The 22128-nt window shown below is 42.4% G+C and overlaps 1 protein-coding gene across 1 annotated transcript in view; it reads left to right on the top strand.

Moving 5' to 3' along the window:
* The window catches only part of ADGRL3 (adhesion G protein-coupled receptor L3), a 509563-nt gene that overhangs the window by 182018 nt on the left and 305417 nt on the right, over positions 1–22128 (top strand). Inside the window, exon 3 of the mRNA XM_051618348.1 lies at positions 3939–4191. Within this exon, the coding sequence (XP_051474308.1) occupies positions 4137–4191 (55 nt within the window). The 5' untranslated portion in view covers positions 3939–4136. The remainder of the gene's footprint in view (positions 1–3938; positions 4192–22128) is intronic.

Genomic DNA, 22128 nt, shown 5'->3' on the forward strand with positions numbered 1-22128 from the left:
CCATTTCCATCTAGATATCTGAGGAAGATAGGCATCTTTTGCCGTGTGAGAAAGGGAGTGTCCGGCTTTGTGCAGATGCAAATGCTCGTGTTCAGAGGAAGGCAGTAATTAAGTGAATTTCTGTCAGGTTTGGCTTGTGCTGCTCAAAATTGTACTTTGAATTCAGCCTATATGTTCACTCACCGGATGAACTGCTTTCCCTTTCATTTTCACTCTCCCTGTAGACCGTTGACAGATGAACTCAGAAAATGCTCCATGTGCTGCTTGACATCAACTGCTGAAGTACAGACTTGGGTAGATGTTGAGTTTGTCAGTGTACTTATAATGCTCTTTTATGAGTAATGCCTTGAGGGATACTTCACTGCTCATCTCTATACCATGAGGCCTTTCTTTCCTTTGGATTTCTCCTATTCTGTCAGTACCACTTTGAGTTGGATTTTGGGAGCTGCCAGCATGTAAATCAGGTTTGGGTGGTGCTTGGCAGCAGATCAGACATGAGGGTGTCAGGGAAAGCCCTACTGGGAGAAGGGTCCACGAGCAGAACTTTTCTTTAAATCACTGCAGGCTGCATCGTCTTCGTGGTTCAGGTCCAAACCCCTTAGGTCAAATGAAGCCATTAAATTTTTTCACTCTGATGTTGTGTCCCCTTCTTGCATCAATAAGTGTAACACTCTGCACTGAGCAGTTCACAGATGTGTGCTCGAGTTTCTCTCTTTTGGTGTAGTTTATCTGGAGGTAATCCAAAGATTAAGTGACTTTTGCTTTGCAGGCCTCTTTCTGCATCTCATAATGCTGCTTGGGAGGGGTTGTGTGACCATGAAGAAAAAGGCTTGCACCAGTGGTTTCCTATCTAGCTGTTCCCTGCAGATACCCCTCCAGTTCATAAACAAACTATGATGATTTGATTACACGAAATACAAAACCACCCAGAGTTCTGTGGTATTACAGTGTCTTTGGTTAATATAGGGCTGCCCTGTGTTGTTAAACAACATTTTTGCATTTCTCCAGACACAGCTGTGGATTTGTGAAGATTTTTGTATGGGGTTAAGCTTAAGGGGTTGAAGTCTTTGTAGAAGGGGGCTTAAGGGCAAGGTTGTGTCAGCCAGGCTGTGCAGACGCAACCCGACAGGCTGTGTCTCTGGCTTGTCCTGCTCTTGCGGGAAGGAAATACTGACCCGGAGTAATGGTGCATAATGGTGTTCTGCTCCTGTTGTCTCTGGTTTGCATACAAGCTTTGTGACTGGATAATGCTCTTTCCAGTAGCATAAAATGTGTATATGAGGTTCCGGTAGTTGCAAGACATGCGTTCCCAAAATTAGTGTTTACGCTCTGCAGAGAGCAGGTGAATCCTTTTGACCTTACTAAAAAATCCATGAATCCTATCATGCAGGAATATATAGACAGATAAAAATAAATAAAGGCCAGTGTGTAAACATTTTGTTGACAATTATCCTTTTGCTGGAATAGGTAGCATAATTACTTTGTGACTCCTTCAATTTACTCCCAAAAACCTTTTATTGCACCATAGTGTTATTTCTTCGGTGCCTGGCTGAGATTTTGCTTCAGGGAAGTGTACCTGAGCTCGGATAGCTTTTCCCCATCTCTCTGTACACCTTTTCAAATTTGGTAGCACTAGAAGCTTCTCACTTTTAAAGCTTTACAGAAGATGCAGTAGAAAAAGCATGCATAACTAATGGGCCAGTAGTGTGGTTTGATGTGCACTGGGTAGCCTCCTAAAATGTAAATGGCAAACCTGATCGTGATTTGGAATGTATGACTTAAAATATTCATAAGCCTTGTCCCCTTTTGGAAAAACAGGCTTTAAATATTAGAAATGACTGTCCTAAGTAGTCCCAGCTTGAGCAAACTTTTAATTTGTAAGATGTCTATAAAGAAGCCACTTGACCGCGTATCGTCCTTGAGCTTTTGAGTCATCCCAGTTCCAGAGCTGTGAAAAAGCTTTGGAAACTAAATGCCACATTTGAGTGAACAAATTGCAAGGGTAGACTGTGGAGGAGAGTGGAGTGGGAGAATAAAATCTTGGCAGTGCACACAGATATATTTATCAGAAAAAAATGCAGCTTCTTCGTAGACTTGGGTTGTGAACAATGTGGGGTTTGATTTAGTCGATCAGCCAAGATAGGAGGCACAACAAAGGCCACTTTGTCATGCTGGAGTTTCAGAAATACACTCGCATCACAATGGCATGTAGCACGGTTTTTTATATAGCTTTTTGGCTCAAACTGAGTTTTGGGTAAGAACAAAAGTTGGCAAAACCAGCTTCTTTGCTCAGAGAAGAATAACTTCTGTTGATCAGAGATTTCTTGGAGAGATTTTTAATTAGACCAGTGCTGTGAAGGCTGCAGAGTCTAGGGAGTTCAAAAACATAAATGCAAAGTACTTCTGAATTCCTCGTATTTTATCACATTTCGAAGTCAGTGGGGAGCAAAATCTCAACCTGATGCCATGGTTTAACTCTGTATACTTGTTTTTTTTTTCCTGCCAAGTTTGAGTCACTGTGGCCATCTAGCCCTTTTTTGAGAGATTTAAATGATGGGAAGCTGGAATACTTCAATTAAATGAGTGAATGTTCCTATTCAAGCATGGATTCAGATTTCCCCATGCTTTTCTTTAAGAGTGTGTGAGATGGATGAGACCATTATTTTTAATCTCGTAAGAAGTGACTGTGGTGCTTGACTAGAAGTGAGTGAGTGACTTGCTGGCAGTCACCATAGAAAGTAGCTATAGGGCAGGGGTGACTGAAGGCTCTACTTGGGTTCAAAGGCTGGTCCAGATTCAGTGATTAAAAGCCCTGCAGGACAACTCAGGTGGGGGAATTAAGTGGCTTTTGGGCATATCATGGGCAGACATACTCCCAAACCATGTTACTGATCCCGCTGCCTGGAATTTTGGTGTCAGCCTCGACAGCAGAGCCACGGGAGAAATGCAAAAGGATGTGAAAGGTGTTCACAGAAAAGAAGAGAGCAATACCTGAGTGCCTGGGGAAGCTCTGGGTTCAATTTCTGCTAAAATTGTTCAGGATGTGCAGCAGATGTTTGCATAGGTAGTTTTTGGCCAGCATGTCCACATACATTATATACTGTGCAGGGGGATAAAGAGAAAGTAGGATTGTTGTCTGGGTGTTTTATCCCTGACACTGGGACCCAGCTGAGCTGGTGTGGGTGTTTTTACATGTATTGAAAAAAGGTTTCTCTTGGAAAGGAAGGGGGAAGCAGGGCAGAGAGTGCAGCTCTGTTACAACTCTGAACCGCGTTTTCTCCTCAAGTACTGTGCTTCCCATGCCTGCTCACAGGGATGGCCTAAACCAAGTAGTGAAGTGACCTCTTTTGTTGGCAGCTGGTTGACTTGCCATCACACTGGCGAGTGGGCTCTTTCTAGGTCACTTATTCTTTGTCCCCCCTCTATCTGCTGGTTTTGGATGGAAAAGTGGCTGGGGTGGAAACTTGTTTCAGTTTAATAGATCAATACAGAGCCCAGGCACTAGTTAAACACTTTTCAGCTCTGAATTTCTGTTGACTTGTGATTTATAGACCACCAAATGTTTTCAGAAGAGTTGCAGCCTGTTTTAGAAGCCCCATGTATGTAGGATATGATGCAATACATATGGACTTGTTTTTTCTAGTCAACTTTCCAGTCTGTGGACTCTCTGGACCCGTGGGCATCATTGCTCAAAACTGCTGCCTTAAGCCTCATTTTGGGAGAGGAAGCAGAGTGTTAGTGAGGCAAAAACTGGCTCTCTCTGCACAGGGACAAGTTTAATTCCTATTGTATGTAGGAATGTGCATCTGAAGGGCAAAAGGGAAAGACACCTTTGCCTTTACAGCTGTTGGCAGCAAAGAAACACAGCGAGACTTGATTGAAAACACCTCTCTTATTGTTTCACTAACTGGATTTTTTTTTTCCTTTCTCATTTGCAGGTCTCGGACTCTGGATACTGGCTGTGGGATTTTTTTTTTCATTATTATTACTTTTTGTTGTTTTGGTTTTTTTTCCCCTTTTTGGATGTGAACCGAAGGCCGACAGCTGAAGTGTTGGAAGCAAGTGCAGGAGGACACTCACCTTGTTTTGTTTGGACTCACGTTTGCTGGGATACTTTCAAGCCTTCCTTCACAGTCATGTGGTCATCACAGCTGCTGTTCTTCACAATACTCTTAACACCGTTAGTCCATGGTGAGTGAGAGATGGTGTAAATTTGCCTGTGGGAAGACAGAACAGAAAATAGCAAGGATTTTGCCTGTGGCTTTTACCTAATGGTGTGGTTCTTTTCCAGGATGTTGATATCTTTTCACCACTTCCACCCCAGGTCTTTTGAATTCCCAGGCAACGTTACGACTAGTTAAGTCCTGGCAGAACAAACTCTGGTCATATATAAAGATTTCTATTCTCAGGTTTAGCTGCTACACTAAGGTAGACTTTCTTCCTCATGCCCAAACCTATTCTCTTGGCAATGTGTCACTGGGATTGTCTCTCCTGGCCTCTGCATGGAAATTAATTTCCCTTCTGTGAAGCTCAGTAAGGAGCTGCATGTTCCCCTTTAGACTGTGATTTCAACCATTGCAGTGAATGTTTCCATGCTCTGCTGAAAGACAACCCTGATCTTGAACCAGTAGAAGAACCCAAACCTTTAGCCTGGCGTGCTGTGTAACCCACCCAGCCATGTGGAGTCATGAGGTGTAGCACTGTGCTGCACAGCAAGGCTGTATCTGAGAACTGAGCTAATGCTCTCAGGCACAGCTGCTGTGCTGTGTGAGCTCGACCAGAAAAATACTGGTCGTTTTTATTAACCAGGAAAAATGTTAAGTGAAATCTGACACATTTAATTCTTTGGAGTAAGATTTTGAGGGCTAGAGTTGTTGTTTGCTTTTCTCCTATGAAAAACACAAAGGTAGGCCCCTGAGGTAAGTTGCCAGATCTCCTAAGTGCTGGAGGGTCAGGAGCTCCTATTTGCAGTGATGGTTGCTAAATGCTCAGAGTAGAGCTTTGAAAATCATTGGCTGCTTGATTTCCCTGATGCCTGAATGGAAGGTGAGCTCCACCAAGGATCTCATTTTAATTACAGGTCAGTGGCAGCATGTTAGTAAATAACATGACTCCCTGCATCTGGGCTGTGGTCTCCTGCCTGTAAAATATTCATCAGACTTTGTGTGCTTTACCTGCACTGTGTATGTGCTAAGACACTGGAGCAAAATTTTACAGCAAAGAAGGTGGTTAAAAAATGAAATGCACGTAATTGGCGGAACATATCTATTTATAGAGCACAACCTGTCTGCTCATATCACTTTTAACACCTTTGGGTGCAAAGGTTATCTGTACTACCATTCTTTAAGCAAAACTCCTCTCTGACTTGACAATTAAAAAGAATATTTAAACTGAGTTAAACAGTCGGGGTGGAGTGAAAGAGCTATTAGGTAAGGTGCTCTCCATTTTTCTTCAGGAAAGTTAAATGGTAGAGGTATTGTAAATCTTTATAATTAAACAATATTAATAGTTAAAGCAATTAGCAATTAAAATATGCCTTTGGCAGTTTGCAGTGCCACTGTAGCTGGAAAATCCTGCTTGATAGTCGCAGTAAATGAAAATGTCACAAGTATCCTAGGACTTGTATTATGCTGCTGAGGAGCAAACAGTAGATATTCAGAAACGAGGTGCTTGGAAATGTTTCTACCTTTTATGTTCTTCTGCAAACTGAAAGTACAGGGTGGCTGTTGTGGTTTTTGTAGCAATAAGTGATGGTAACTCTGGTCACCGCACATCTAACCAACTCATACGTGTTATCACGCCCCTATAAATTGCTAGTGAAAGTGCAGTAGAGGCTCACCACTACCTCTGAATAGTGGAAGGTGAAGACCTTTGGTTTGAGCCAAAGGACTTGGTTTGGTTCTCCCTGTTTTACCTCTCAGATTGGCCAGGATGCAGCTACCATCTCAAAACTTTGGCCAGTTGCCTTCCTTGAGGGAAGCAGGTTCTGAGGTGTCTGTGGTTGTTTGAGGGTGGTATGTTCTGATACTCGCTGGAAGGAGAAGACTGCTGCTTAGCTGTGTGAGGTGATGTTTGATGAGTATGCTTAGTGTCAGCTAGCACGGGGCAGTCTAACCCAGCCCGTCTCCCGTGGGGACCGAAGGACATGTGCATAAAAATCAGAGCTGTATCAAAAGTCAGAATAAAAAGTCTGATGGGGCTTCCAAAGCTTTGACATCAGATAGTGAATATCTGATGGCTTTTAGCTTCTCTTCCTTGCTGCCCCTCTCTCTGCAAGCACCTGCAGAAAGCAGCCTCGAGTGGAAGTAAAGCTGGTATCAATGCAGAAGTTCCTGCTAGCCCAAAGACAGTACATGTGTGTTTAAACACATGCCATAACCTCAGCTTGCATATAAAAATAGTCCAGTTAAGTCCTGCTTTCCCCCCCATCCCTCTGGCTTTTAATAATCCTCTTTCACTGCATGCAGAAAGCTTTCATGTTTTATGTTTAACAGGACTCAAGTATTTGAGTTTTTGTTTCATTGGCTGGAATGACTCCTGTCCTGTAGTGACTGCTGGAATTGAACTGACCTCACAGTATCTCAAGCCCTTTTTTGAGTTTTCTGACACAGTCCCTTCATCTGTAGTGGTAGCTACATTATAGACAAGTTTCTTAGGCCAGTGATCTCAGGAATTTGTTGGTTGGGTGTTTGGTTTTTTTGTTTGTTTGGGGTTTTTTTTTGGTTGGTTGGTTTGGTTGTTTTTTTGAGATTGGGTTTGTTTGGGGTTTTTTTAGCTCTCTCACGTCTTGGAGTATATTGTGTGTCTTGGTTGTGATGACAGACGTGGAGTCAAAGGGTGTATGACTTCACTGATTTGCAAGATGAAAAGTAATCTGCCAGGATACTGTCCTGATACAATATCATCTTGTTGATAAGCTCTAGAAATAATGAAGGGGGAAAAGTAATGAATCCTTGCAGGTTCTCAGGGATGATGTTAATCTGATGTATTCAAAATGCATGAGCACTGTACTGTGCGGTTTTGCTCAAACTGCTCTGAATTGGCTCACAAAAAAACTGAAACCATATGAAATACTTGAGATAATAGCAGGTTGGAATAGTAGATGCTTTCTTTACTGTTGCTCTTCACATGATTGGAAAATAGCTTTCAGCTTGCATAGACAACAGAAGTCAGACCCATGTGGAAGCCCCTGGAAAGCTACCCCCCTGTCAAAGCCTGCAAATCCAGCTTTTGGATAAAACTTAATCTGTTATGCAAAATTAGAGAATTAGCCAAGATAGAAAGCAACAACCCCAGGGGGGGGGAACCAACAACCCATCAGCAACAGCATCAACAAAAAGGCTTTTTCATCCTTTGCAAGGGCTGTGCTACAGACAGTGCTTTTGCAACACTGCATCCTTTTTTGCCCCTGTTGTCAAGTTTTTCCCAAAGCTGCTTTTTCTCCTTGATTTGCATCCCCCTATCACCTGAGCAAACTGATCCTCTTTGCCTCTAATGGGTGGATTTCCCAGAGGCATTCTCTGGAATGAGCAGCTGTTCTCATCTTCCTCAGCCTTCCTCCCCTTGACCCCAAACAAAGCAGATTTCTCTTCACCCACAAATGAACACTGTCAAAGTTCACCCAAAATGACATGGACGTGACAGGCAGCAGCTCTTGTTTTTGACCTTGGAGAGACATACATCTGCTGTGTCATATTGCTGTAATGCTCACGTGTGGCTGAGAGTGGAGATGTAATGTTTCTAGACTGATGGACAAAAATTAATAATAGAAGTAAAAAGATTCTGAGCTGCATGCTGTTAAGAGCAGGACAGGAAATTTTGTATGTCTCTAAACTTATTTTAGGCTTTGGAAAAGTGCTTCAGACCTGTTGTGTGCAAAGATCTTTATCATCCCATCAGATAGTTCTCAAATAAATAACAATAAAACAATTATTTTAAGGATTGTATTGTGTGCATAATTTCATGATGGGCAGTGAAGAATGATTATCTTTTTTGTTGTTGCTCTAGTCCTCTAACAGGATTATTAAAAAAAGTACAACCACTTACTATTACTTGGATTAAAGCAATCACCAAATTGCCCAGTTGCTGTTGGAGCTCATTATAAAGGCAACACCAATAAACAGACACAGTGATCTGCCTGTTTCCTCTGATGCTCAGCTCTCACCTTGCACTTGGGTTCTAAGAATGAACTGTCAACATCCTGGTGGTTCCTGCTTTGGCCAAGTGTGGTGTCAGTCATGGGCGTTAGTTCCTCCTTGGTCTTAAAGGGTTATTTTTTATATCTTCTAACTCTGTTAGTGGGTTGGCAAACTCTTCCCTCCTGGTCATCCATGGGCTTAGATAGTCATTGCTGTGTTTACTTAGGGGCTAGAACCACGTGCTTGTTCAAAGCTAATCAAGACTGAAGCCAGAACAATTCAGGCAATAATATAACCAAAACCCAGCTGAAATTAACAGAAAAAACAACAGGTATCAGACATTAGGGTAGTTTTGCTATCATAGCTACGAGAGGCTAGAGAAGAGTCATCTGATCACAGAGCGACTTGCAGGTGCAGAAAAGGTTTCTTAAATAAGTTTGGAGAGAGAGCTAAGTTTAAGCTAAAATAGGCTCTAGTACAGACAAAGCCTGACAAGTTTTGTGGCCTTGGCACTGGCAGGGCTACAGATACTTCTGGCCTCACTCTACACTTCCAAAAAACGTGTTGACTCCAAGAATTTGTTTATGCAAAGATGTGGCATAGCTGTAAAGTGACCATCCTGCATATAGGGACAGATGCCATTTGTCTCTCCATATGAGAATTAGTTCAAGATGAAGCTGAAGTAATTTATCATTCGCAGAGTGGAAAATGAGATTTGAAGTCCTTTCAAGTCATTGCAGCTGCAAGGAAGAGAGCTGCATCTGCTGTCCTGTTCTGATTCTCTGTGCTCTGTGCCATCTTCCCTGTGTCTCTGGGAGACAAAAGTGGCGAGGGAGGCCTGTCTCTTTGTGAAAAGATGGTGCTCAAAGGTCCAGCTGATCTCTCTGGGCATTACCAGGTCCAGATGCTGAGCCAGTTTCTGTGGGAACAGTGGAAATATTTATTACTGAACAGCACTGGTAGTTGCCTGGTGACAATGATTCTGTTAAAGCAAGCAGCATTATCTTTCTTGGGGGAATATATGATGCTAGCAATCTGGTGCCTGGTGACAGAGTGATGTTTAATGTGAGCTGAACATTTGCCTCACTACTATTTTAATACAGTGGCAATACTGTCGCTGCTTAAAATATATACCGTGTTTCCACTTGTACAAGTGTTACGATAACTAGGGAATGGTGGATAATTGCCTTTTACTACAATACTCTTCATATAGTCAAAATGTAATACAGGAGACATGTTTTATTAGTTGTGAAATAGCCAAGTTGACTTCCAGGCTTCTGCCGAACTTCATTGTTTTAAAAGATTAATCATCCTTGAAATATTTATCATATTTGCTATTCTTGGCAATTTGTATTACCTGCAGTCATGCCACCTTTTCTGTAGTGGAACAAGTGATCAAGGAAGGCTTTTCCTGATAAAAAGGGGTGGCTGTTCTGTGTGTGTGTGTGTATATATATATATATATATATTACAGTGCTTTTCTTAGCAGGAATGTGCTAAAATTGGGAGTATTAAGTTCCCCATCTGATGACTGACCAATCTATAAGCTGATAGAGGGTGAAATTCAACCTTGCAAAGATTCTATACACCATTTAATTCTCACTTAAGCCATTAAGCAATGCAGAGGTCTCTGCAGACACACTTCTTTGCATGTCTAAATTTCACACTAAATAAGGAAGGAGATTTTAAGGGGATTTTGTGATAATGTTGGTTTTTTTTTTTTTTTTTGATCTCCAGTGTTTGGCAAGTGTGCCTGCTTGTAGTATCTTCCTTTGTTATGGAGGGAAACAAGATCTTGGACTGTTTTCTTTTGCCATTCAAACCAAAGCACACTTTCCGTGGGACGTGCACAGCTCTAGTTGCAATGAAGCTGGACCTGTAGATTTTACCGATAGAAGAAGGCTGGTGGCTAGGGCCCAAATGAATGCATGGAAGGTACTCTCTCCTATAGGCCTCTAAATACCTATGACATAGAGCAGCAGGGCACGTGGTTTCTCTCTGAGCTACAGCAGCAGAAAATGTGCTTGCTCTCCCAGCAATATGAAGGGGGCAGTTGTGTTACCTCGCAGGCCTGTAACCTGTGATGCTTGTTTCATTTCTAACAGTTTCCAGACAAGACTGGTTTCTGATCTCTAGTGACCAACTCTCTGTGCTCTGATAGCTTTTTTTTTGTTAGCATTAATTAAGCTGTAAGATGTGGCAGCATGTGAATTACAGTGTCGTAATTCACGCCCGGCACATTCCAGCACAAAGATGAAGGCCAAATGGCTTCTGTGCAGCTGAGTGTGAATTATTGTACCATAATTTAATTCCCATTATACTTTACTGTGATTATAAAAATGTTTTTGTTAGTGATCTTCTTTCTGAAAAGTTACCTTATTGAAAACAGAACTGGGAAGTACAATACAGATCTTGTCACAAAGAGGGGTGAGTAGCCTTGGAAGATAAGGAGTTTTGTTAAACCCTGAAAATGTGTATTTGTCCAGTTACTCATCCTAGGTAATGAATGAGTGTTGTGGTGCAGACATCTGCTGTCTAAAAAATGGACCTAACTGTATTCATTTCTTATCAGCTGCTAGGTAGGATGGCTTGAGTTTATTTTTCCTGACCTCGTCTTGATTTGATCTGGAAACCTTAGCTCGCAACCAGTCTCTTGAGCCATCTAATCTGTTTCCTGTTCAGGCTATGCAAATGTGCATGTCAGATACTCTTATTATGGGCAGCTCAATTGTTGTTGGTCCTAGTGAGCACTGAGTGACTAGAGAAGGTGGGTTGGCTGTGGCTCTATGGAAGAGCACCAGCGGGACCAAGTTGGTATGCCTCTCTGCTGCCTGTTGGGAAAGATAATCCAACCTGGAAAGGGGCTGGGGTGGTAGTGGAGAGGAAAAACAAAAGGGCTCTGCATGCCTGAAAAGTCTTTCTCAGTATTTCTTTGTCTTTCTATAGACCTCTAATACTCTTCATTTTTGTTAAAGACAAAAGGCAAAGCTCATGCAGTTAAGTTTGCTTAAGGGTTACCAGGATAAAATCCTCTTCTCAATAAATTGTTTAATTCTCTTCCCAATAACTTGTTTTTTAAAAACATGAACATGTCTGGCTGTCTCTTTGTCTTGGGATTCAGCAGGTTGTTGAATTTATTCATCCACACTGATCCTGGTGTGTCTCCCCTGCAGCAGTCCCAGGCTATCAAGCACTGTTAGCTAGCCCTGTCCCCAACCAGTCCTTGTCGTAGCAAAGTGCAATTGCTGTTAAAAATGAGCTCTTCCAGGGGACTTGCTGTCACAGTAAGTTTTAGTCGTGCTCTCAGCAACTTGTAGCTGATCAGGGTATTGACAGTGCCAGAGCTGTTCCACTTCTGGTGGATATCTGGCCCAATTATATTATAGTGGCCCAATGAAAAGCCATGATAATTCCAAGCAATAAGTGCCTGTGTTGTGAGGTGCTGGAGGGTGCCTGAAGAAGGGTAACAAAGCTGGTGAAGAGTCTAGAGCACAAGTCTTATGAGAGAACTGGGGCTGTTCAGCCTGGAGAAGAGGAGGCCAAGGAGAGACTTTATTGCTCTCTACAACTGCCTGAAAGGAGGTTGTAATGGGGTGGGTAGTGGTCTCTTCTCCCAAGTAACAAGTGCTAGGATGAGAGGAAATAGCCTCAAGTTGCTCCAGGGGAGATTTAGATTGAATATTAGAATGAACTTCTTTATTGAAAGGGTAATGAAACACTGGAACAGGCTGCCCGGGGAGGTGGTTGAATCACCATCCCTGGAGATATTTGAAAGCCATGGAGATGCAGTGCTTAGGGATGTTGTTTAGCACCAGATACAGGAGAGTTAGGTTAGCGGTTGGACTCAATCATCTTCTAGGTATTTTGCATGAGATTCTAGTTGTTCTGGCTGTGTAAGGGGGTTTGATGGATGAGGCTGTGCATCTTTTCACTAAGACTTGGAGAAGTACAGCACCAGAAAACAGTTCCACAGCCAAAGTAGCTGCATAGTGCTGGGGCAGAGCCACCTTTTCCAGCACTGCAGCTGGGGAGCCATGGCCAGGTTTTGAAAGTGCAAAAACTTGATGTGTCTGTCCTTCCCAATGCCATTCTAACACCTCTTTTCTGGATGTGAATATGCCCCCAAACGGGATGTCGCTGGTGTTTCTTTTCCTAATAGCTTCAGCTAAGCTTAAACCATGTGAGTTGGAGAGGAAAAAAAAAAAATCGATGTACTTCTGAGCGTTGTCTGGCCCCAGTTCTCATATCAAAATAAGCTGGGCATGGTGAAGTACTTAAAGCTAAAATGAGAAAAGAGTGAGAGTGAAGAAATGTATTCTGGCCACCTTCATTCTCGCACCTCCTCCTCAGTTGCTGCTAACCTGCTCCCACAAGATCTGGGCAAATCTGCTGTTTTCCTCTGTTTCAAAGAGCACCCTTGGCCCAGCAAGAACTGCAAGCAGAAGCTCTTTATTGCAAGGGAAACTGCTGATTCCCTACAAGAAATCTCTTAACATCCATTTTTTCAGCTCCACAGTCATGTTAAATGAATCCTAGAACCATCTGACGTTTATTACACTGTGGCACGTTCACTGTTGTTCAGTTGATTCCTTTAGTGATCATGATTTCTTGAACTGGTTATTTTGTTTGGTAATGTGGTTTTATTTGAATTTGGAAGAGATTTCCTGCTGCTGAATGAGCAACTCATCTGGGAAAAACACTCTGGGAAGAAAAGAAATTGAAAGCATGTGGGAGAGTTCATAAGCTGCTTCCCATTTTGAATTTCCCCGATTCCAGGAAAATGTTTGGTGCTGGGCAGCTCCCACCCCCGAATATCCCTCCCAGTGCCTGGCAGGACCACGTCTGTTCTCTCATCCCACTCCAAGCTGTGGGTTGCTCGCTGGGTTTTTAGCCAACACCGTTCAGATGCTGCAGTCTGCCCATCACAGGCAGCATAGGACTGGCCTGGTGGGTTTTAATTATGGTGCAGCATTGAATGTGTACTGTGAACTTAGGGAATTGTTATCAGAGCAACATCTACTTTTATGTATTTCTATGTGCTTTGCCACGTTGAGCTGCTCTCTGCAGTGTTGTGTGCCTTGCTACACAGGTGTAGGTGAGGCGTGAGCTTGTTTCACATACAATTCATGGATGCTCAAGATCCTCCCCAATCAGTCTGTGCATTAGAGTGGGCAGAGGAAGAGGTGACGGCTGGAAATGTGTAATTCAGGTATCGTCACTCCCTCGTGTGCTGTAATCTGTAGAAACTAAGATGCCTGTTGGATTTTAGCAGCTCAGTCAAATTATTGTTTGTTCTTAAATCTCCAGAATGTGGAGCCATAAATAAATGGCATTTTAATGCTGAGTTTCTAGGGTCTGATCCAAATCCCATGACAAGTCGGTGATTCCCTGTAAATTCACTTTGAATCTGTTCTGCTCAGCCCAGAGCATTTCTTTTGGGGGAAGCTGAAGTGTAACATGGAAGAAATCATACCCTGGGCTTCTCTTTGTATAATCTTCTCTCCAATCTTAGTTCTTGCAGTCAGTTAACCAGGTTGCAGGCTGCTCCCCTGCCCCGAGAGCTGCAGTGTTGTGCTTAGTCCGAATTCTCTTGGGAGACCATTTTCCTTCAAGCTCTTCTAGGAACAATTAGCAGTCATCCGTGCTGCTGATTTAAATGAGGATTTATTTTTATTTTTCTCCCCTCTGCAGCTTTTGTCTCCAGTTTTTAATTTGCAGTGTTTTGTTTCTATTACTGAAATGCTGGAGGCTGCAGTAAGGCTTGATTTAGTATCAAGAGAGCAGATGACAAAAAGAAAACTTGCCTTGGTATGTCAGTCTTGTGAAATACTCCTCTCTCTAGTGGGGTGGAAGGGGAAATGTACATGTTGGTTTTTAAGCAAGACAGTTAGACTGGCTGTGCTAGTTCTGTCGAGCTGGAGTGGGTCAAACCCACGTGGCAGTGTCTCTGGAGGCAGGGAAACAGGAGTGGTGCTCCACAAAGCCAGGGGCTGATAGTAACCATGCCAGCTGCTGCTTGCCATCCGTGTCTCAAAATGCATCATCTCCCTTCCCTTCACATCTGCTCTTCTGCAGGAGGGAGGCATTTGGCACTTGTGCTGACAGGCATTCCTGCGAGCTGGTATCCCCTTTATTCCTCCAGTGGAGGAATGAAGACAGATTCATGGCCAATCCCTGTTTGTCACTTAAAACTGTATTTTGCCATCCTTGCTACTCCCTTCTGTGTGTATGTGAGCATGTAATAGTTGTAGGAAAACCCACAGACGAGTTTGTGTCTTGTCTGTGTGTTTTTTCTATGAGTGTGTGTGTGCTTTAAATAGTATTTTCATACTAAAAAAATCTATAGAGAGCTGGTCTTCCTAAACTTGAAAGAAGTCAAGGAACTTCACACATGCCTTTATTTCATTGCTGGGACTTGAAATCTAGCCTGTCATCAAAATTTATAATCTTTTAGGCATATGCAATTAAATAACTCGCTATTAGATATAACTCTGGGGGAATCCTGAGGACTGAGAAACCTAATCATGTTTAGTTGTTTTCCTTAATTTGACTGGAAAAAGTAAATAAATAATTTGGCTTCTTGGTCAGATGCCAAACATGTAATGAATTTGTATAATCAGCAGACACCTTAGTGTCTCTGAGCCCTGCTGATAAAAGTGCTTGGAAGTCATGTGTCACACTATCAGCCAGCCATAATATATAATTAATAGCTTACGTTTGTGTTTCTGTCTGCCAAAACAGGTGTGGACATAAATTTGGGGAAGTGAAGAGCTCTTATTTGTGAGAAGCTATTTTGGCATGTCCTTAGCATTTCTTCCTCCCTGGATGCAGAGCAGTCGCTGCGAGACAACACGGGGAGATCCTTGGGTCCCGGCAGCTGCAGTCCTGGTTTCAGATTGTGTACCTGAATTCACAGGAGCCTTAGGTTAAAGGGGTGGAAGACAATAAGATGGAGGAGCAGAGGCACAAAATGGATGAAGCTGTTATGCTTCCTTTAGTGTCGCTGGGATAAAAATGGGGGGCAGGAATCCTGTTTAGTAGAAACCAAAATGTTTTAGACTATTTGCTCTGTGCCGTGATTTGTGGCATTGGTGCCAGAAACTTCCCAGCAGGCCCCAGAAGGTGGGACCTGATGTGGATTCACATTTTTTTCCTGTGCTCTCTTTGCCCCAGTAATGCTGGCTGTCCCCCATGCACCTTACACAATGCTCAAGCTCTTCCTGCCTTTCTCTCACGAGGGTGTTGAATTGTGGTCTTTCTCCTCTGACCAGACAGCAGTTACTGCAAAGCATAGTAACTTAATTATTTAGGGTCTGCACCGATTAGCCTATCAGCTTGAGGCTAGGCAGACTCTTAGCTGTGGAACATCTGGTGACAACCCTGTTTCTTGGGGCCCAAGCTCTTGCACAAATACAGCCTCTTTCTTTTTGGATAGTAAATGTATGACAGATGTGAAATTCTCCAGCTTGCTCTTGGGGGAGTGCTGACATGTTGAGCTTGATTATCCCTTGTTGGCCAGTTGGCAAAATGCAATCAAGAATAACTTTTGAGGAGGGCTGGCGTATCCAATATCACTCTGGAACGCTCTTACAGGGAGAAGCTTAAAGAAGGATGAGCTTAGGGGTACAGAGAAGTTGATACAATGAGATAGGATCAGTCTGTCTGGCACTCATGAAAATGCGGTGCATGAATAAGAGTAAACCTTGAAGTCAGTTGGAGCTCTGAGGTACAGGACTTGCAACCAGTTTAGGTTCCAAGACCATTTCAGTACATTACAGCACACTGCATGATTTTTTTTTTTATGGTTTACACTGCGATATGGCTATCTGAATATCTTATGGAGGTGGTAACTGCAGAGCTGTCAAATGTTCTTTAGTTGTTATAAATACATTCATTGGTCATTACACAATAATAAGGCTTAAACAGTTTGTCATGGTTTGGGCATCAAAGCATCATGCAGCCACTCACTCACTCCTTCCCTGTGCTGGGATGGGGAGGAGAAAATATAATTAGAAGCTCATGGGTTGAGAAAGGATAGAGAGGGTTCGTTCACCAAACATGGTCATGGGCAAAATAGACTTGACTTGGGGAAAAAAAAAGAATTTTATTTGTCACCGATCAAATTGGAGCAGGAGAAAGAGAAAACAAAGACCAGATCTTAAACACCTGACCCCACCCATCCCTTCTCCCAGACCCCAGATTCCCCTTTTTCCAGAATTCTGTCCCTCCTTGCTCCTAGCTGCACAGAGGGAAAGGGAACGGGAGCTGTGGTGAGTTCATCACATGTTGTTTTCTGCTGCTCCTTCCTCCTCAGAGGGGAGGACTCCTCACACTCTTCCCCTGCTCCAGTGTGGGATCTTTCTTATGGGAGACAGTCCTTCATGAACCCCTCTGATGTGAGTCTCTCCCATGGACTGCAGTTCCTCATGAACTTCTCCAGCATGGGTCCCATCTATAGTCCTTCAGGAACACACTGCTCCAGTGCAAGGTTCCCACAGAGTAGCAGCCTTCTGTGAGTACAGCCACCTCCCTTGCCACGGCATTTTCCATCGCTCACGGGCTCGGCCTCTGCCAAAGGTGGGTCCAGCTTGGAGCTGAGGAAGCTTCTAGCAGCATCTCACAGGAATGAGATGCTAACCATGCCTTTAGCTCCTCTGCTGCTGCCAAAACCCTGCCGCACAGACCCAGCACACCACCACAGCATCATGTGTGAAGCCAAATAATGCACATGTAAGATGTATAGTAGCCAGATACACTACCTGGAGAGTAATAGTAATGCTAGTTAGAGCTGTGGGAAGAGTTAAAACAAAAGTAATTTTTGCTGGTGAAGACTTGGGGAATGTTTGTTTATGAAACTGACTATGTGGCTTTAACTACATAAAAAAAGAAAAATAGAAACCTGTCTTTTTTTCAGAGTTTGCTGTGATGTCTCAGGTGATTTCCAAATCCCAGGGCTTCATGTGTGTGCTCTCCGTTGGTTTCATTTCTTGTCTGAAATACACTTCCTGGGGTGACCCACCTTCCCTCAGCAGGCTAAGCCAGGAGGTGCCAGACTTGACCATTTCAGTGAAGCTGTTGAAAATTAAAGCTGTGTATGCAGGCACTACAAGGCACTACTAGTTCTTAAGCAAAGAGGTTGATGAAGTTCTGCTTTTATTCGAGTCCAGAGCCAAGTTTAGGAGAAAATCACGCAAAGAAAGCGAATGAACTATGAAAGCTGTGTACTTCAAGCCAGTAAAATGATGTTATTGTATAGCTGAGGGAGGGAAGGACTTTTCTCATTATAAAGATTCTTGGATAACTTAGAAACATTATCATCAGCTTTATTTTTCACTCCCTCACCTTCATTTCCTTCTTGCTTCCCAAACAAGGAGCAAAGAACACCCGTATCCCCCATCCACCCCCCTTGAAATACCAAACCCAGCAGATCATCATGTCTGCTGAGAGTTGTCACTGTTCCTCAGAGACTGTCTCCAGGGTAACTTTGTTTGCAATGTCCTCGAGGAGATGCTGCTGTTCAGACTTTGTTCTGGGAAACAAAGCTTTTGCCTTATGCCCTCAAATCCATTACATTATAACGCTTTGAATATATCTGAGCACTCACTTGAATCCTGCAGAATGCACAAGACTGTCATGCCAAAGTGAGGCAGGATTGAATAGGTGTCAACAGGATGTCTTGCTAGCACATGTAATGGCTTATGTATTAAAGTAGTCGTGCAGTGAAGCAAGACACTGGCTTGAATACAGAGCTATCTGCTTTAAAAGCACACTCCTTGTTTCAAGAGCTGAGCTGTTCAAAACCATTCCTCTCCTCATATCTTTCCTTGCTGTGTATTAATTGATGGCTAGTTAACTAACTGACTCCTTTTCACATAGAGAGCTGCAGTAAATAATTTATTACTTGACTAGGAATTTATGTGACAGCTGAGGTGGTTGGCGTAGCACACGCAATCTCTCCCTTTAGCAGGAATAAAGAAGCATAAGAAAGCATCTTACCTAAGTCTTCTCCTGCAGCTTTAGTGGACATCATACATTGACATCAGGAAAACTCTTCTTTTGACATACCTGTGACCAAAGCAAACAGACCTGAAAAGTCAGAGAACTTGTCTTTTGAGGAAATAGTCTGAAGAGATTTGTGTGGTGATCCTTGGGGGAGATGCTACTTGAACTTTGTCATTCTGAAAAGATAGCTTGTTTCATGGGCAAAGGAAAGAAAGGAGGCTGATTTCAGTTTTGGGTTATTTCCTTCACCGGAGAAGCTAGTAGGATTGGTCTCCACTGCCAGGCTGCCCACTTGCATGAAACTTGCAGAAGTTGAATTATTTATGCTTTGTTCAGATGGGGTTCCAAACAGACAACAGTCATGGTCTGCAAGCTCCTATGAGCTTCAATACCCTTGGAAAATGAGTCAAAACAAGAAAAAAAAATATTTAAAAAAATCATCTTTTCTTGTACGCAATTGGTTTGTCACTGCCTGCCACTTGCTTGTGTGGATGGCATCTGCTGGCCCAACTTCTTCCCCTCCTCTGCATTGTAGCAAAGCTGAGGAGGACCATAGAGGTCATAATTTCTCTTTGGCCTGTAATGTCAAAAGCCAGCAGTGAGGGAGGTGTAGGCTGTTGGTGTAACCACGTAGGTCCAGCCTAGCACTGCAGGGAGATCCAGCCACGTGCTTCATGTGGCCGTGGCAGCACGAGTTGTTCTCTAGTGCGAGTTGCTGGCTGCCTATCATCTGTCAGCAGTGCTCAGAGCAGGAGGAGGATACCGTGCAAAGTCTTCTCACGGAAGTGGGGGTCTATGAGGCAAATACTATGGCACTGTTGAACTTATGTAATGATGCTGTTGAAATGGAAACCTATAGGGTGCTGTTACCAATAGGGCTTATTTTAATAAAGTTTCTGGACTTGACACCGGTTTCCTTAATTTGACACGTTTTTGTTCAAACAGAATATCAAAATGGCACTTAAATTACACCGTGAGGGAAGAGCTTAATAATAACCATGCAGTGTAATGTGTTTAAGTTAAAGCACAGTGTTGTTTCAGTCTGGGGTTTCATATTTAACTTTCAAATGCGTTTCATCTCCGTATTGCAAATTTGACAGATGCCTTTTATTGAGAGAAGGTTATAGAGTCTATTTTCATTTACCTGACCTAAAGGACATAGAGTTTATTTGCGTTTGTGCAGGAGTTTGCAACACAGTCAATTAGCAGTAAACTGATACTTTAGTTCTTGTGTTTTTCAAGAATTATTCCTCTCAGGCTTTGCTTTTTTTAATTTATTTTTTTTTTTAAATACTATAATGTATTTATACACCACATATTTCTTTCAGACAAAGAAATCCCATTTTCTGTTCAGGAGCTCATCTGGAAATTTTCGCAGACTAGTTGGCAACACTCAAAAAAAATCTTAAAGAACATTATTCTGCTTCTATTTTGAGACTGCTTTTGTAATCCTTTCGGGTCATTACTTGAATGTTTTAAATTTCATGTGTGTAGAATGTATCAATGTTGATTTGTAACACAGGCACCTGGTGTACTGTGTACCTTATGGATATACTTGGTACTGTTAGTGTTTGTGTCCTATGCTATTTTTATTTTGTTCCACCTTTAATTCTGCTTGCAAGTACAATCTTAAATCTGAAAAGGTAGTATTGCAAAATTGGCAGGTGTTCCTATCTAAATGTCCTTGCTATGGTGAATCTGACTAAATGGCCCCACTGCTGAGGATGTATAACTTGATCACACTTGTATTTTAAAGTCTGAAGAGCCAAAGGCTTCTGGATAAATGTAGGGTACCCAGCACATCTTTGCAGGCTAGGTACTAATCTGATGTCTTTTCATGTTCCTTGTGCCAACATCTATTCCTTTCTGTCATTTGTTGCTATTTCTATCTGCTGCGTGGTGGTGGTGTGCTCAACTGTTTTATCTTCCCTGCAAACATTTATTAGATTTTTATGGATGCTGTGGTTTCCACTTGATGACTTCACACGGGGGATCAGACTGTGTCTGAAATGTGGGCAGGTCTCCTTTTTTGTTAACAATGTGTTATTCTTACATGGTATGTACTGAAATCTCAGTGTTGGTATTTTAAGAGGAGAAAACCGGAAGTCAGTGAAGATTTTGAGAAGGGAAAAGCCAAGTGTGTGTCTTAACACTCCTAACGTAGTAAATTTTTGCAGCTGTGGTTTCAGCTACGGTCTCTCCCAAAGGTCACTTAGCTGTGAGAGGGAAGCAAGGAATTGTCACAGCAATGCTGTACATCTGCCTTTGGGGATGCTGCCCAGCAGCAGCACCACAAACAGGCACTACACCAGAAGCTGGATGGGGATCTATTTCTAACACCTCATGGTGTGCTTTGTATGCGACCCTTTTCAGTCCCTGGGTGCTTTGTCCTTGGCCAATCTCCAGGTAGAAGAGAAGGCAAAGAACAACTGTAAAACTCTTGTGCCCTGACAATCTCGCCCCAATTTCACCGGGGCTTGGAGGGTTAATTCATTTGTTGATTAATCCATTTATTTTCAAAATGAGCTGCCTCTGTTCTCTGACTGGTCTTGGATGATGATAAATTGAGGAGGCAGTCTCTCTCAGAATAGCACTCTTTTTGGCATCCTTCCTTGCCCTAGGTGATACTTTTCTGCCTGGTGAAGAGAGTGGTGCTACAGAATGGTATTTTAAGAGGAGCAACAGCTGCTCTTTGTGCACAATCACTAGAGATGGGAGAGACATATGGCATTGGGGATAGTCTTCCCCAAGGAACTGAGGTAAAAATGGCTAAACCAAACCTTGTTGTTCGTTGCATCCTGAAGTCTGCTGAAGTCTAAGCTATCCCCTGCTCCTTTCACATCTCTGTGGAGAATGATCTTGGGGTATGCCCAAGAATATAATGCAGGAAAAATACTCTGCCCTTAAAGGTTCTTATTAAGTATTTGCCTAATTTTGGATCAGCTAACTTAATAGCAACCAGGGTTATCAACAGAAACAGTGTACGTGCATAGATCCCTGCTAAGCTGCAAATACTTTCTGAAATTCTTGACGTTAAAAACACTCTGTAAAAATGCTGAAAACTTTCATAGAGAGAATAAAATTCACTTGACTTTTTTTTTATTATTTCTTTTTTTTAAAGAAAAAGAAAAAAGATTCCCCATTTTGACGTTTGACATTTTTCCTACTGCAGCATGAGTCTTTCCATCAGAGCCAGCTGTGGGCTGAGTTTTGGTGGAGACATTCAATATGTGCTTTGTTAAGAAAATTGTGTGTCATTGTGGGGGCTTCTACAAACCTCTTATGTTTCATTTATGTTCAGTGGGTGGAGAAAAAGAAACCCACATGAAAAATGTGATTTTTATGTTTGATGGTCAGATCAGAAATTTGAGCAATGTAAGAAGAAAAATAGTGAACTCTCTTAAATTTGGGGCGAGGGTGTCAATTTTCTAACTGAAGGGAAACTTCTAACCAGGGGGAAAACTCTTTACTAAAACCAGCTCTGATTAAACTGTATTTTGTCATGAGTTCAAATGAAATGTTTTTGTTTTCCATTTTTAAAAGTAATGTTTCAGTCTAATATTCTCCTAGATTAATTCAAAATAAACTTCCAGAAGGTACTTGAAGACTTCAGAGCTATTTTTCGGTGGCTAGACTATTTAGATGATTTTTTTTTTTTCCATGTTAGGCAGAAAAAGCTTATCTCCTTCATCACTGAAGTCGGTATCATTGACTTACATCTTGTGGTATTTGGTGGCATGCACTGTGATATTTAGTGTTTTTTCTTAAAAGCCCTACTGTGTAGAAAGAAGTAATTACTTTGGACTTTCAGCTTCTGTTTAGAAAAAACCTGTATTGCCCTCCATCTTGTGCAGGGAGCCTTTTGAAGACATGACTTCAAGTTGCTGCCTCTCTAAGACAGAAAAGAATTTGACTTGGGTTAGTACAAATTGAGATATGTGTGTGTTTATGAAGTTCCCACGGTAGGCTTTGTTTTGCTTTGCTGTTT

Source organism: Apus apus, chromosome 4 (genome assembly GCF_020740795.1).
Source record: "Apus apus isolate bApuApu2 chromosome 4, bApuApu2.pri.cur, whole genome shotgun sequence".
Lineage (NCBI taxonomy): Eukaryota > Metazoa > Chordata > Aves > Apodiformes > Apodidae > Apus > Apus apus.